At 52.0% G+C, this 12,329-nt stretch overlaps 1 protein-coding gene across 1 annotated transcript in view; it reads left to right on the plus strand.

Annotated features, from left to right (window-relative positions):
• Window positions 1-2,910: 2,910 nt before the first annotated feature.
• The window catches only part of COL26A1 (collagen type XXVI alpha 1 chain), a gene marked incomplete at its 5' end in the record, with an annotated part of 176,611 nt that continues 167,192 nt past the window's right edge, over window positions 2,911-12,329 (plus strand). Inside the window, one exon of the mRNA XM_082645850.1 lies at window positions 2,911-3,068. Coding sequence (XP_082501976.1) covers window positions 2,911-3,068 — 158 coding nt within the window. The remainder of the gene's footprint in view (window positions 3,069-12,329) is intronic.

Genomic DNA, 12,329 nt, shown 5'->3' on the forward strand with positions numbered 1-12,329 from the left:
GGGCTTCTGCATCTGAGTGGTGTGTGTGATATCACATTTCTTGATTTTCTGCATCTTTGTCTTTTTAATCCCTTGCCCTCTAAATGGAACCTCCTCTTGTTTGCAGAGTATTTCTCCAGACTGCCTGCTGGCTTTTAAAAATTTTTATTTATTTTTGTCTGCGTCGGGTCTTTGTTATGGCACGCAGGATCTTTCATTGTGGCCTGCAGGCTTCTCTCTAGTTGTGGCAGGGGCTCCAGAGCACAAGGGCTCAGTAGTTGGGGCGCGTGGGCTCTCTAGTTGTGGCGTGCAGGCTTAGTTGCCCCGCAGCATGTGGGATCTTAGTTCCCCGGCCAGGGATTGAACCCGCGTCCCCTGCACTGGAAGGCGGATTCTTAACCGCTGGATCACCAGGGAAGTCCCCCTGCTGGCTTTTGAAGGAAAAAAAAAAAAGCCCATTTTAATGCTTCCTAAAGAATAGTGTAAGCGTCCTGAGGGTGAGAACTATGTTATTTGCTTCTCTAAGAGTGTTCACTGCACCAGGACAGTGCTGGACACACAGAAGTTTCTCAATACATGTTCACAGGGCCAGAATGAACTTTTTGTCCTAGAAGTGAAACAGAGGACCAAACTAGACCTGCCTTAGTCCTGAAGTTTCTGGGATGTATTAATTCTTTTCCTAAAGCTTTTCATCCTAAAAGAATCCTGCAGTTACGGAATAGTGGTATCCTTTCCTGTCCTTGGCCCCTCTAGCTTGGGTGCAGCCCATGGCACTGGAAAAATGAGTTTAAGATAAAAACTAAATTCTTGTTCCCTTACTGCAATGTCTACAGCATAAAGCCAATTTACAGCAACATGGAATTCCTCTGGTCTTTAAGATCTCACTACGCGGGCTTCCCTGGTGGCGCAGTGGTTGAGAGTCCGCCTGCCGATGCAGGGGACACGGGTTTGTACCCCGGTCCGGGCGGATCCCACATGCCGCGGAGCGGCTGGGCCCGTGAGCCATGGCCACTGAGTCTGCGCATCCGGAGCCTGTGCTCCACAATGGGAGAGGCCACAAAGGTGAGAGGCCCGCGTACAGAAAAATAAATAAATAAATAAATAAAATCTCACTATGCAAGTAAAGGAGGGAAAGGAGGAAGACAGATGCTTACAAAATCCTGGCAGGGTAGGGGGGGAGGATGACCTCATCATTTATTGGGTGTTGGAAAACAGCCCAAGGAACACAGTTCAGATTCCTTTTGGGGGAGGCACTGAAAATCCCCTGATAATCCAAATTCTCCAAATCTTTTAGGCCTTGAGAAAAGGATGGAGGGCAAGATGAAGGAAGTGGTCCTAGGTGCAAGTGACGTTTCCCATTAGGGGGCTGTCCACTCAGAGATGGACTGTTCATGCCGATTCCTAGATGGAAACTCTGGACTTGGGAATTGTGGAAGTTCCATTTAAAAGGCCCAGGCAAGGGACTGCAGTCCAGTGGTTAAGACTCCACCCTTCCACTGCAGGGGGCAAGGTTTCAATCCCTGGTGGGGGAACTAAGATCCCACTAAGATTCTGCATGCCTAGTGGCCAAAAAGAAAGAAAGAAAAGGCCCAGGTAGGATTTGAGGGAATTGAATGGGTGGTTTGGGGAGAGGATAAAGGGGGTTGGAGATGATATCTTGGTATTTGTACTCAAGAGGGTACATAGGGGAAATGTACATATGGATACATATTGGGATATGTAAACAAGAGGACAAAAGCCCTGGGAGCGGCCCTTTCCCTCCACATTTTCAACAGCATCTTCCGGTTCTTCCTTTAACAACAATCCCACAGTTCTTTTACAAAATGGGTTGCAGTCCACGGAGCACTTCCATACTTGATGGCTTCTCTCCAGTCCTACTGGCATTTTACGGACTAGGAGTTCCCCACTGTTAGCAGGGACAGAGCTGGCCTCAGGACCTCTGCCAACCCTTGGTTGCTCTGGGGAGAATTAGAAAAAGACTTTCTCCCTGGGGGAGTGGGGCACAGGGTGGATTTCAGGTCCCCCCTGCTTTGTGCTGGGTACAAGCCCTATGGGGATCCTGCAGTCCAGAAAAGACCAACTTGGGGCCAGGCTGGCCTTGGGCTCAGGGTGCGATCTGAGACCCAGCCTTCCCATTTGTAAAAGGTGGGATTGTATTACATCTTCCCCCAGCTCCTTCCCAGATACGATGCCTCATGAATCTATGAGTCTAGGGACAACTTCTCACCCCACATCAAATGCTTCCTTCCTTCCCAGCTGCTTCTCAGCTTAGAGAGACAGCTGGCAAGGTAGAGGCTGGAGGTGAAAGGGGGATAGAATTCTGGGGAAGTCTGGGTGTGCAATGGTTTGGTCAAAAGAGCCTTGGACAAGGAGTGTGTATTTTTTCTGTTTAACTTTTTTGAGCCTCAGTTTGTACCTCTGAAAAATGGGAACGCGGCACCACCTTATATAGAGAGCAGTGCTGTAGGGATTAAACAACATTGCCCAGGTGAACTTGCCAGGCACAGAGTGGGTACTCCGTAAGCGCTTGCGACCCGAAGAGGGTTTGGTTGGGAAGGTTCTAAAGAGCATGTGTTTGGGGACCCAGGCACAAGATTTGGCTTTCGGGGCGCGCGGCTCCCTGGACCCCCAGCGGAGGAGGAACCCCAGCTCTGCCGCCACTGCCGCCTCCTCGGCCCCGGGCCGCCGAGGGTTAATGAGAAAGCCCCACGCCCCCTTTGACGGCGCAGAGCCCACCTCGCCGAATTTGAAAAGGCGGCCCTGAGAGGCGTGGGCGCCCCCCAGACATTTCCAGCTCGGACCTGGGCTCCGCTCGCTCACCGGCGCGCTCGCTCGGCTCCCGGCGGGGGCCGCGGGTTCGGTCCGGCCGTCGGTGCGCTCCCGACTGTCCTCCCGCCCGGGACTCCGGGTCCCCGCGGGCGGCCGCGCAAGATGAAGCTGGCTCTGCTTCTGCCCTGGGCGTGCTGCTGCCTCTGCGGGTCGGCGCTGGCCACCGGCTTCCTCTACCCCTTCCCGGCCGCAGCCCTGCAGCAGCACGGCTATCCTGAGCAGGGCTCCGGCTCTCCCGGCAGCGGCTACGGGAGCCGCCGGTGAGTAGCTGGGGGCGGCGGGACCTGGGGGCGCGCGGCAGCCCGGGGCTGGGGGCGCGGGGAGGTGGGGTTTGGGGCTTGGGATCTTGGGATTGGGGGTTGGGGGCGCGGGCTGCCGGGTCTCGGGGCGGTCTGGCGCTGGGGGCGCGGGGGCGGGGGTTGGGGCTTGGGAAAGTGGGATTGGGGGCTGGGGGCGTGGGGCGGTCGAGGACTGGGGGGGCTGGGGACGCGGAGTGATCGGGGCACAGACAGTGGGGGCTGGGGGCTCGGGACGGAAAGACTGAAGGTGCGGGGCTGGGACTGCGGTGGTCTCTGGCCGCGCCCACCCCCCTTCCTTTCCTTGCTCTCCCAACCTTCGCCCCTTCGGCTCCCGAATCCGGGTGGAGGTGGCTCAGACCTGCGGCGGGGGCGCGCGAAGGGGTGACCGTGGCTGGCTGGGGCTCGGTGGCTCAGTTCCTGGACGTTTACCGGCTCACGTGGCTCCGCCGAGCTCACCTGCGCAGCCGGGGCTTTGTGTTGGGGAGCAGGTTCCCGCGATGCCAAGGCCTTGCATCCGGGCCCCCTACTCTCACGCCGGCCGCCAGGGACACCGGAGGGGCGATTCCGTCCGGTCTTTGGGACTGGGCCCGCGGAGGAGCCTCGGCTGCGGCTCCCCAGCCACCTGGGAACGTGGTGCCGGCTCCGATCGCATGAGTCTGTGGTGGGGTCGGAGAGGGAGCAGGGTCACGGAGCCCGCGGTGCCCGGACCCACCCGCGTCCTCCTCCTCCGCCGGCAGGTGGCGCCCTGGCCACCCCAGGACGGTTAGGGCAGCAACTTCTCAATCCGTGGTTGAATTCCCCCAGAAAACGCGTTAAGTACTCAAGTAAAAGTTGCCAAATCCCTCATCTGCGTAACTCATTCGAATTTAGCTTTTCCCATTTAATAGTAATTACGACTCACACGGCTGTAATAGCCTTCTAGAACACACAACATGCATTGGTAGCATCCATCTCTTGATCCTAAAACCACCCCAGGGTTAGCTATTAGAGTATTATCTTTCCTTTAACGGAGGAAACTGAGGCTCAGAGAGAGGTCCCCCAATTCGGTGGCAACTCAGGGCTCACCTCTTGTCTTCTTTCTCCAAATCCTGTGCTTTCTATGGCACCACTCTGCTTATCGTTTATGGAGCAAAGCAAGAGACAGGTCCCAGTTCTTCTGTCCTCCATGGTGTTTACCAAGCCAGGGAGGGCTACCAAGGTGAATTCTGGCAACGTCTTGTATCAAGGAGACAGGAATATTTTGTGTTGAGAAGAGCGGTACGCTTAATGGCTGGATAAGGCGGTTCTCAGAAGAGCATTTAAAGTGCTTCAGGAAAATTTTGCGTGCAATTTTATTTCCTTCATTTTGTTTGGAAGTACTTCTCCAAGGCTCCTATTAGTATTACTCTCCAAACACCCACAGTCGTGTGGACTCTGCACACTTCTATAGGAGCATATTTTAAAAACTAAGCTTCTCAAATCGCAGAATGATACGTATAGCATGATCTCACTTACGAAAAAAAATTCGATCTATATCTAGATACCTATCTATCTACCTATCCAGAAAAAAAGTTGGTAGGAAACCATTTTTGGCAGTTACCTATAGGGAGAGACCTGGGGCTGGACTAGGGGAGAGAGTGAAAAAGGACTCCCATTTTTCCCCTCTGTCTGCTTGTGTCTTGTTTGCATGTTTTACAAGGAGGGTACATTCATGTATTACTTTTGTAATTCAAAAGTGTGTGTGTGTTGGGGGCTGGGAGTGGGGGTGGGGTGGGGGTGGGGGAAGGCTCCTGCAGCCTGGACTCTGCATGCAGAGAGGGGCCAGAGGGGAAGTCCATGAAGGGAACCAGTGAATGGGGATGGGGGTTCTAGCGTTTGGTGGGCTGGAACTTGGGGACCTCCAGAGACACTTGGAAAGGATAGCTTTAGCACAAGTAAAAAGAGGCCCAAACAAATGTAATCTTCCAGAACTCTTTCTACCAGGCTGGGAGCAGGGGGAAGGTACAATTAGGTTCAGGGAGGATCTGGATGAATTCGTGGAAAATGGATTTCTGAATAGGATATTGGGGGGTGTTAAGGACTTGGGGCAGGTTCCAGATGCTTGAGATGGGTGTTCCGGACCGTAACTGAGCCCTTCCGTGCAAAGCCCTGCGTGGGCACTGCAGGCACCTGATTCGGGTCTGGGCGAGTTATGGGCTGGAGTTGGCCTGGTGTCACATGTTCCTGTGTGTTATTCGCTCCAGAAGCAGAAGCCTTGGGGATGGCGTTTGGCACAGGGCTCTTCACAGCTTTGGCCTCTGCTTGGCTCCATACATCTGTTTACAGTGGCTTGGTTTCAGCTGATGGGCAGGGCTATAGGGCTGTTTCTTGACAAATAGTCTTATTTCATGGTTATTGCTCCTGTTGGCAGTTTGTGTTCTCCTTTCTGTGTGTGTGTGTGTGTGTGTGTGTGTGTGTGTGTGTGTGTGTACCTGTACCTACCTTCCTGGGCTGGGTGTCTGTGTCTAACACGTGCTGGGGGCATCTTGCTTTGCCCAGGGATGCTCTGCTCTGGTCACCTCCATCACAAGCCCAGGGTGGGCCCCTCTGATGAAGCTATTTTGGCAAAAAGAAGAGGACCCCAATTCCTTAGAGGCCTGTTTCCAGTAGAATCTTGCAGCCCTGTGCTTGGGCCACTCATGACTTTTGTCATCCACAGTGTTGTTCGGATGCCAAATAAAAGCTAAAGGGAACTGTAACATTAATTGACTGGCAGGGTTGCACAAGGATGGAGCCTCTCAGCTGCCCAGCCCTGTTCTTCCCAGAAGAACTTCCCAGTATAAGGATAACACATTGGTGAAACTCTTTAATGGATGTATATCTCACTCTTCTCCCCGCCTCCCTCCCCTGATCATTCCCTCCCTCCCTTTCACAGATGGTGATTAGAAGTCTTGTCTGTTGTATCCAACCCTAAAGGGTCCAACATAGCAGCGAGTCATCCGGGCACGAGGAGTGAGAACCAGAAAGGGGGCCCCGCACCCCATCTGGGGTGCACATCTCCCAGCTGTTGATGGAGAGGTTTTAATTTGGATAAAAGTTAATATTCTTGGAGTGGGAATGTTCTTCTAAGAGAAACCAGAAGAGTGGTGGGACCTGCCTGGATTTTAAGCAGAGGAAGGAATGAATACACCCAGAGGGCGGGTTCGTGGCACAGGGGATGAGGGACAGAGTTGCTTTATGCTTCTGCCCTGAAGAGTGGCACGCATTCCATAAACCTATTCCTTCTGTACAGGACCCGAGGCATGAAAACAAAGAGAGACCACATACTACAGGGCTGAATATCTACAGGTTATGAATCAAGCTAACGGATGGTTAAATAAGTAGGTCCTATCCTCTAACCTTGATGAGTAATACCTTCACAGTGACCTGGAAAGCCAAGTTCAAATGAGGAATTCTTAGATGCTTTAGAATTCTCTGCTCTGGCAAGTGGTGGCAGGGGGAAGCCTCCCCACGGCCCAGCCATCTTCACTGCTTTTTGACCTTCAACTTCCTGTCCTCTTATTGGTTGTTATGTCTCTTTAGTCTCTTTCATTGTGGGAGAATCCTCTCCTTTAAAAGAAAGCATTTCCAGGGACCTCCCTGGTGGTCCAGTGGTTAAGACTCTGCACTCCCAACGCAGGGGGCCTGGGTTCGATCCCTGGTCAGGGAACTAGATACCACATGCTGCAACTAAAGATCCTGTGTGCTGCAACTAAGACCCGGCACAGCCAAACAAATAAATACTTTTTTTTTTTTTTTTTTTTTGCGTTACGGGGGCCTCTCACTGTTGTGGCCTCTCCCGTTGCGGAGCACAGGCTCCGGACGCGCAGGCTCAGCGGCCATGGCTCACGGGCCCAGCCGCTCCGCGGCATGTGGGATCTTCCCAGACCGGGGCACGACTCCGCGTCCCCTGCATCGGCAGGCGGACTCTCAACCACTGCGCCACCAGGGAAGCCCCACAAATAAATGCTTTAAAAAAACTAATAAAAGAAGGCTTTTCCCCCTGCCATTGACTTGGTGAAGAAGGCCAGTTGTCCTGTAGAATCCCAGGTTCTAGATTTGGCTGACTGCTTCCCAGTGGTGTAAATAATTGGATCCTCTATGCCCTGTATCTCTTCTATGTTAGAGATTAGGTGTAAATGTTTGATTAGATTGAGGATCTTTTTTTTTTGGTGGTGGTGGGGGAGGACAAGAACGCTTTATAGTTGGCCCAGTGGGTCGTGTTATATCATATCAGGGGGTGTTATGGATTGAATGCTTATGTTCCCGCCATCCCACAATTCATATGTTGAAACCCTGACTCTCAATGTGATGGTATTTAGAGGTGGGGCCTTTGGGAGGTAATTATGAAGATGAAGGTTTAGATGAAATCATGAAGGTGGGGTCCCCACGATGGGATTTGTGTCCTTATAAGAAGAGGAAGAGAGACCAGGGTGCCGTTTCTCTCTTTCTCTCTCTCTCCTTCCCATGTGAAGACACAGAGAGAACTCTGCTGTGTGCAAGCCAGAAAGATGGTCCTCACCAGGAACTAAATCAGCCTTGATCTTGGACTTCCCAGCCTCCAGATCTGAGAAATAAATGTCTGGTGCCTAAGTCACCCAGTCTCTGGCGTTTTGTTATGAAAGCCTGAGCTGACTAATATGGGAGAGCATGGCAATTTTTTCCTGGAGAGCTGGGTGTCAAACCTTCACCGGAATACCACTGCCTATAGGTTCCCTCCTTCTTTGCTCTCTTTACTTTGCAATTTCTTTGGAAGCAACTAGGCTTTGATAGTGTTTTCCTTGTTCAGGATTTGTTTGATTATATCCTGATGGTGCCTGTGAATGTGTTCCCCTGTCCTCAGTGTGTCCAGAAAATTGGAAATTGGATAGGGAGGCTCGATTGGATTTTGGTTCCTTCTCCTCCTCCTTATTATTATTATTTGTTTGGGCAAAATTACCTCTATGGTTGTGTAGCCTTCTTCCATTAAGAATCATATCAGGGGGCTTCCCTGGTGACGTGGTGGTTGAGAGTCCGCCTGCCGATGCAGGGGACACAGGTTCTTGCCCCGGTCCGGGAAGATCCCACATGCCGCAGAGCGGCTGGGCCCGTAAGCCATGGCCGCTGAGCTTGCACGTCTGGAGCCTGTGCTCCACAACGTGAGAGGCCACAACAGTGAGAGGCCCGCGTACCACAAAAAAAAAAAAAAAAAAAGAATCATATCAGGGGGCTTCCCTGGTGGCGCAGTGGTTGGGAGTCCATCTGCCAATGCAGGGGACACAGGTTCGTGCCCCAGTCCGGGAGGATCCCACGTGCTGCGGAGTAGCTGGGCCTGTGAGCCATGGCCGCTGAGCCTGTGCGTCCAGAGCCTGTGCTCCGCAACGGGAGAGGCCACAACCGTGAGAGACCCGCGTACCGCAAAAAAACACACAAAAAAACAAAAACAGAATCATATCAGGAATCACACAACATCTTGTCATCTCTCCTCTTGTGATGTTAACAGGTGTTGATGATCACTGCCTAGGTCATTATTTCATTAAGGGTTACAAAACGGTCCTCTTCTAATTCTGACATTTCTTTTTCATTTAATTACTGGAATACTTGCATAAATAATTTCCCGCTTATCTACTATTTGTAGGGAATCATGTTTTTTTTTAGAAAATATTGGGGGTAGGAGTTTATTAATTAATTTATTTATTTTTGCTGTTGGGTCTTCGTTTCTGTGCGAGGGCTTTCTCTAGTTGAGGCAAGTGCGGACCACTCTTCATCGCCGTGCGCGGGCCTCTCACTATCGCGGCCTCTCTTGTTGCAGAGCACAGGCTCCAGACGCGCAGGCTCAGTAGTTGTGGCTCACGGGCCTAGTTGCTCCGCGGCATGTGGGATCTTCCCGGACCAGGGCTCGAACCCGTGTCCCCTGCATTAGCAGGCAGATTCTCAACCACTGCGCCACCAGGGAAGCCCCGGGAATCATGTTTTGAATTCATTTTTGATTTATCTTTCCATTGTTTCATTTTGCAAATGTAAGTGTGTGAGTGTGTCTTCCTTCTTTTATAAAAAAAAATTTTAATGAAGTTTAGTTGATTTACAATGTGTTAATTTGTGCTGTACAGCAAAGGGATTCATATATATGTATACATATACATAATTCTTTTTTATATTCTTTTCCATGGTGGTTTATCACAGGATATTGAATATAGTTCCCTGTGCTATACAGTAGAACCTTGTTGTTTAGCCCTTCCTTTTTTTCTCATGCAGAGGTGGTGCTCTAGTAACATTGTTCTGCACTTGGCTTTTTTTGTTTCACATTGTACTGTGGAGATTGCTCTAGATCAGGGCATAGATAGCTTCTGCATTCATTTTGTTTTTCACGATTTAAAAATTTGTGGTTGGGCTTCCCCGGTGGCACAATGGTTGAGAGTCCGCCTGCCGATGCAGGGGACACGGGTTCGTGCCCCAGTCCGGGAGGATCCCACATGCTGCGGAGCGGCTGGGCCCGTGAGCCATGGCCGCTGAGCCTGCGCGTCCAGAGCCTGTGCTCCGCAACGGGAGAGGCCACAGCAGTGAGAGGCCCGCGTACCAAAAAAAAAAAAAAAAAAAAAAAAAAAAAATTCGTGGTTAAAATACACATAAAGCTTACCATCTTAACCATCTTTAAGTGTACAGTTTGGTGGTACTAAATACATTCAGAGGGTTGTCCAGCCATCACCAGAATGTTCATCTCCTGCATTCTTTTTTTTTTTTTTTTGGCCACGCCCTGCGGTTTGCGAGATCTTAGTTCCCCCACCAGGGATCTAACCCAGGCCCCTGAAGGAAAGTGCTGAGTCCTAACACCTGGACCTCCAGAGAATTCCCTCCTGTATTCATTTTTGTAGCTCTGTAGTTCTCGGTGGTGCCAATGACTGTAGTTTTTTCAGCAAGTCCCCTACTGAGAGACATCGTGTTGTTCTAACCTTTTGTGTCACGTAAATGCCATAATAAATAGCCTTGTGAGTTATTCATTTCATATTTTTGCAAATGAATCTTTAGGATGCATTTTTTTAAAGCGGATTTTCTGAGTGAAAAGATAAATGCACGCGTAATTCTGCCAGATAGTGTCAAATTTCCCGCCATAGAAGTTACACCATTTTGTATTCCCATAAGCAGGTTTTTCTTGGGATACATTTGAAGATGACGCTTCAATGATGCTGGGTCAAAATAGCCTTGTGGGGATGAGAGCGGCCTTCCCTGGCCTATACCACCTGCCAGCCTGACCCACTCCTCACATTTGAGGGGTCTGGAGCAAGTGTACAGAGGGAAGCCCACACATTGTATGTCTAAATATTTAAAAGGTATAATTCAAGCTTACGGACTGTTAAATAAAATAAATTCTGTCATTGACCTTGACAAACACACCCTCCTCGTGACCTGGGGGTGGGGGTTGAGGCTCAGGTTTAGAAGTCTTGCCTCCATGAATTTTGTGTGGGAACTTGGCAGTGCAGGAAGAGCCACCTTCCCCTTCCCTCCGTGTCCCACCAGATACCTCGCCCTGGTCAGGCCTCACCCACACCCTGTGGACACTCTAGTCCAGCCCAGAATCCCCTTTCCTTACCCTGACAACTGCCACTTGGCCATACCTCCTGCTTGAGTGTGCCCAGCTGTTTGGGGAGGGAGTTCCAGGCCCCTGGGTACCCACCTTTGCTCCATAAGGGGGGCTGTGGTCTCTGGAGGGTCACGTCCCCTAGGCCCCATAGTCTCCTCGCCCTGTGGGGTGTGGTGTGGCTGGAGAGGGGCCAGATTGGGGTCCTTGAAACCTCAGTGCCCAGGATGGGGCTCCTCTCGCCCAGGTTTAAGGCAGTTCTGGGGGGATGTGGAGTGAGTCTTGGGGATGGAGCAAGGACACGTGTACCCTGAATCCTCAAAAGTTGGATAGCCTTTCCCCAGATGTCCACGGTCAAAAAAGGCTGCGTCGTGGTGACAGAGCTAAGCTGTGTCCAGATGTTCCCTTCCTGTGTCCTCCCTGCCATGTCCCCCGTTAGACTGTGAGCGCCAGGTGGGACATCACCCACCTGTTTGCGACCCAGCCCAGGGCCCAAAAGAGAGTTGGGCTCTGTCGGTTGTGTGGAGTGAACCAGATCGCATCCACCAAGGACCCACCAAGGCCCTGAATCCAGAGCGGATGTGGGTCCCACGGGGGGTCACTTTGCAGTCCCAGTGGCACAGGTCACATACTCTCTGTGGATGTAAAGACCCCTTTCAGAGATGACGGGGAGCTTTGGGGAAGGAGACTTCAGGGTGGCTCACAGGGACTTGCTCCTGCTCTTTTAGAAGCACAGCTATATTCTGGCCTGACGTTAGGATATTTACCCATTTTCAGACTATTCTAAGAAATGACGGGATGGATTTCAGAACTTGCTACTGCTATGGTTTTCCGTTGAGAAATTCTCTGGGAGTCAGTTTCAGAAAGGGTCTAATCCCTGCTATGATGACAGTGCTAGACCGCGCTATTTCCTCCCTGTTCTTCCTGGTCCAGCCTCCCCATCCCCACCCCCGGCTTCCCAGGCAGGACCATTTGACCAGTGCAAAGGCCAGGGCGCAATGCTCAGCAGGGTCCCTGCTTGGAGTTTAATGCTTTGCGCTCACCATCTCCAAATTCTCGATACTCTTATTCTTAAATGAGTGCTTTGTAAGTGAAGTCCGATGGGACCATGGGGCACCAGGAAATTGACCCTCAGCTTTGACCATGACCCACCTCTCACCACCTCCTACCGCCTCCCTGGGGTGGGTTCTCTGCTACTCACTCCCCACCCCTCTGGCACCCCAGGTCCACCTGGCCTCCCCCTCTCCACCCCTGCCCAGTACCCACTGCCACCCTCTGCCTCTGGCTGGAGCCTGGGTGTGGGCTCAGAGAGGGTTGGGATTGGGTGCCTGCACCCCGTGCCACCCTGGAGTGGGACATGGCAGCTGCAGTCCCGGCCCTGGGCTGGCAGTGCTACCGTGTGCTTAAAGGGTGACTCAGCAGGGGAGAGCCTCTGGCCACACCGATCCTAGTGTGTCCTGAGGAGAGATTGCAATACCCTGAAGCGTTGCCCATCCGACGTACGATGGTGGGCCCCGGGGAAGGGGATATGCCTGGCTTGACTTCCCTGCTCCAGACCGGGGCACTGTACTTCAGCCCGCTGGCTGGTGGGAAGGGTGGCAAGCGCACTTACACAGCGTGGAGTTGCAGGGAGTGGTCTGCACTTGCCCCCCAAGGATCCCTGTGCACGA

The sequence above is a fragment of the Mesoplodon mirus genome, assembly GCF_964341445.2.
Source record: "Mesoplodon mirus genome assembly, chromosome: 15".
In the NCBI taxonomy this organism is placed as follows: domain Eukaryota; kingdom Metazoa; phylum Chordata; class Mammalia; order Artiodactyla; family Ziphiidae; genus Mesoplodon; species Mesoplodon mirus.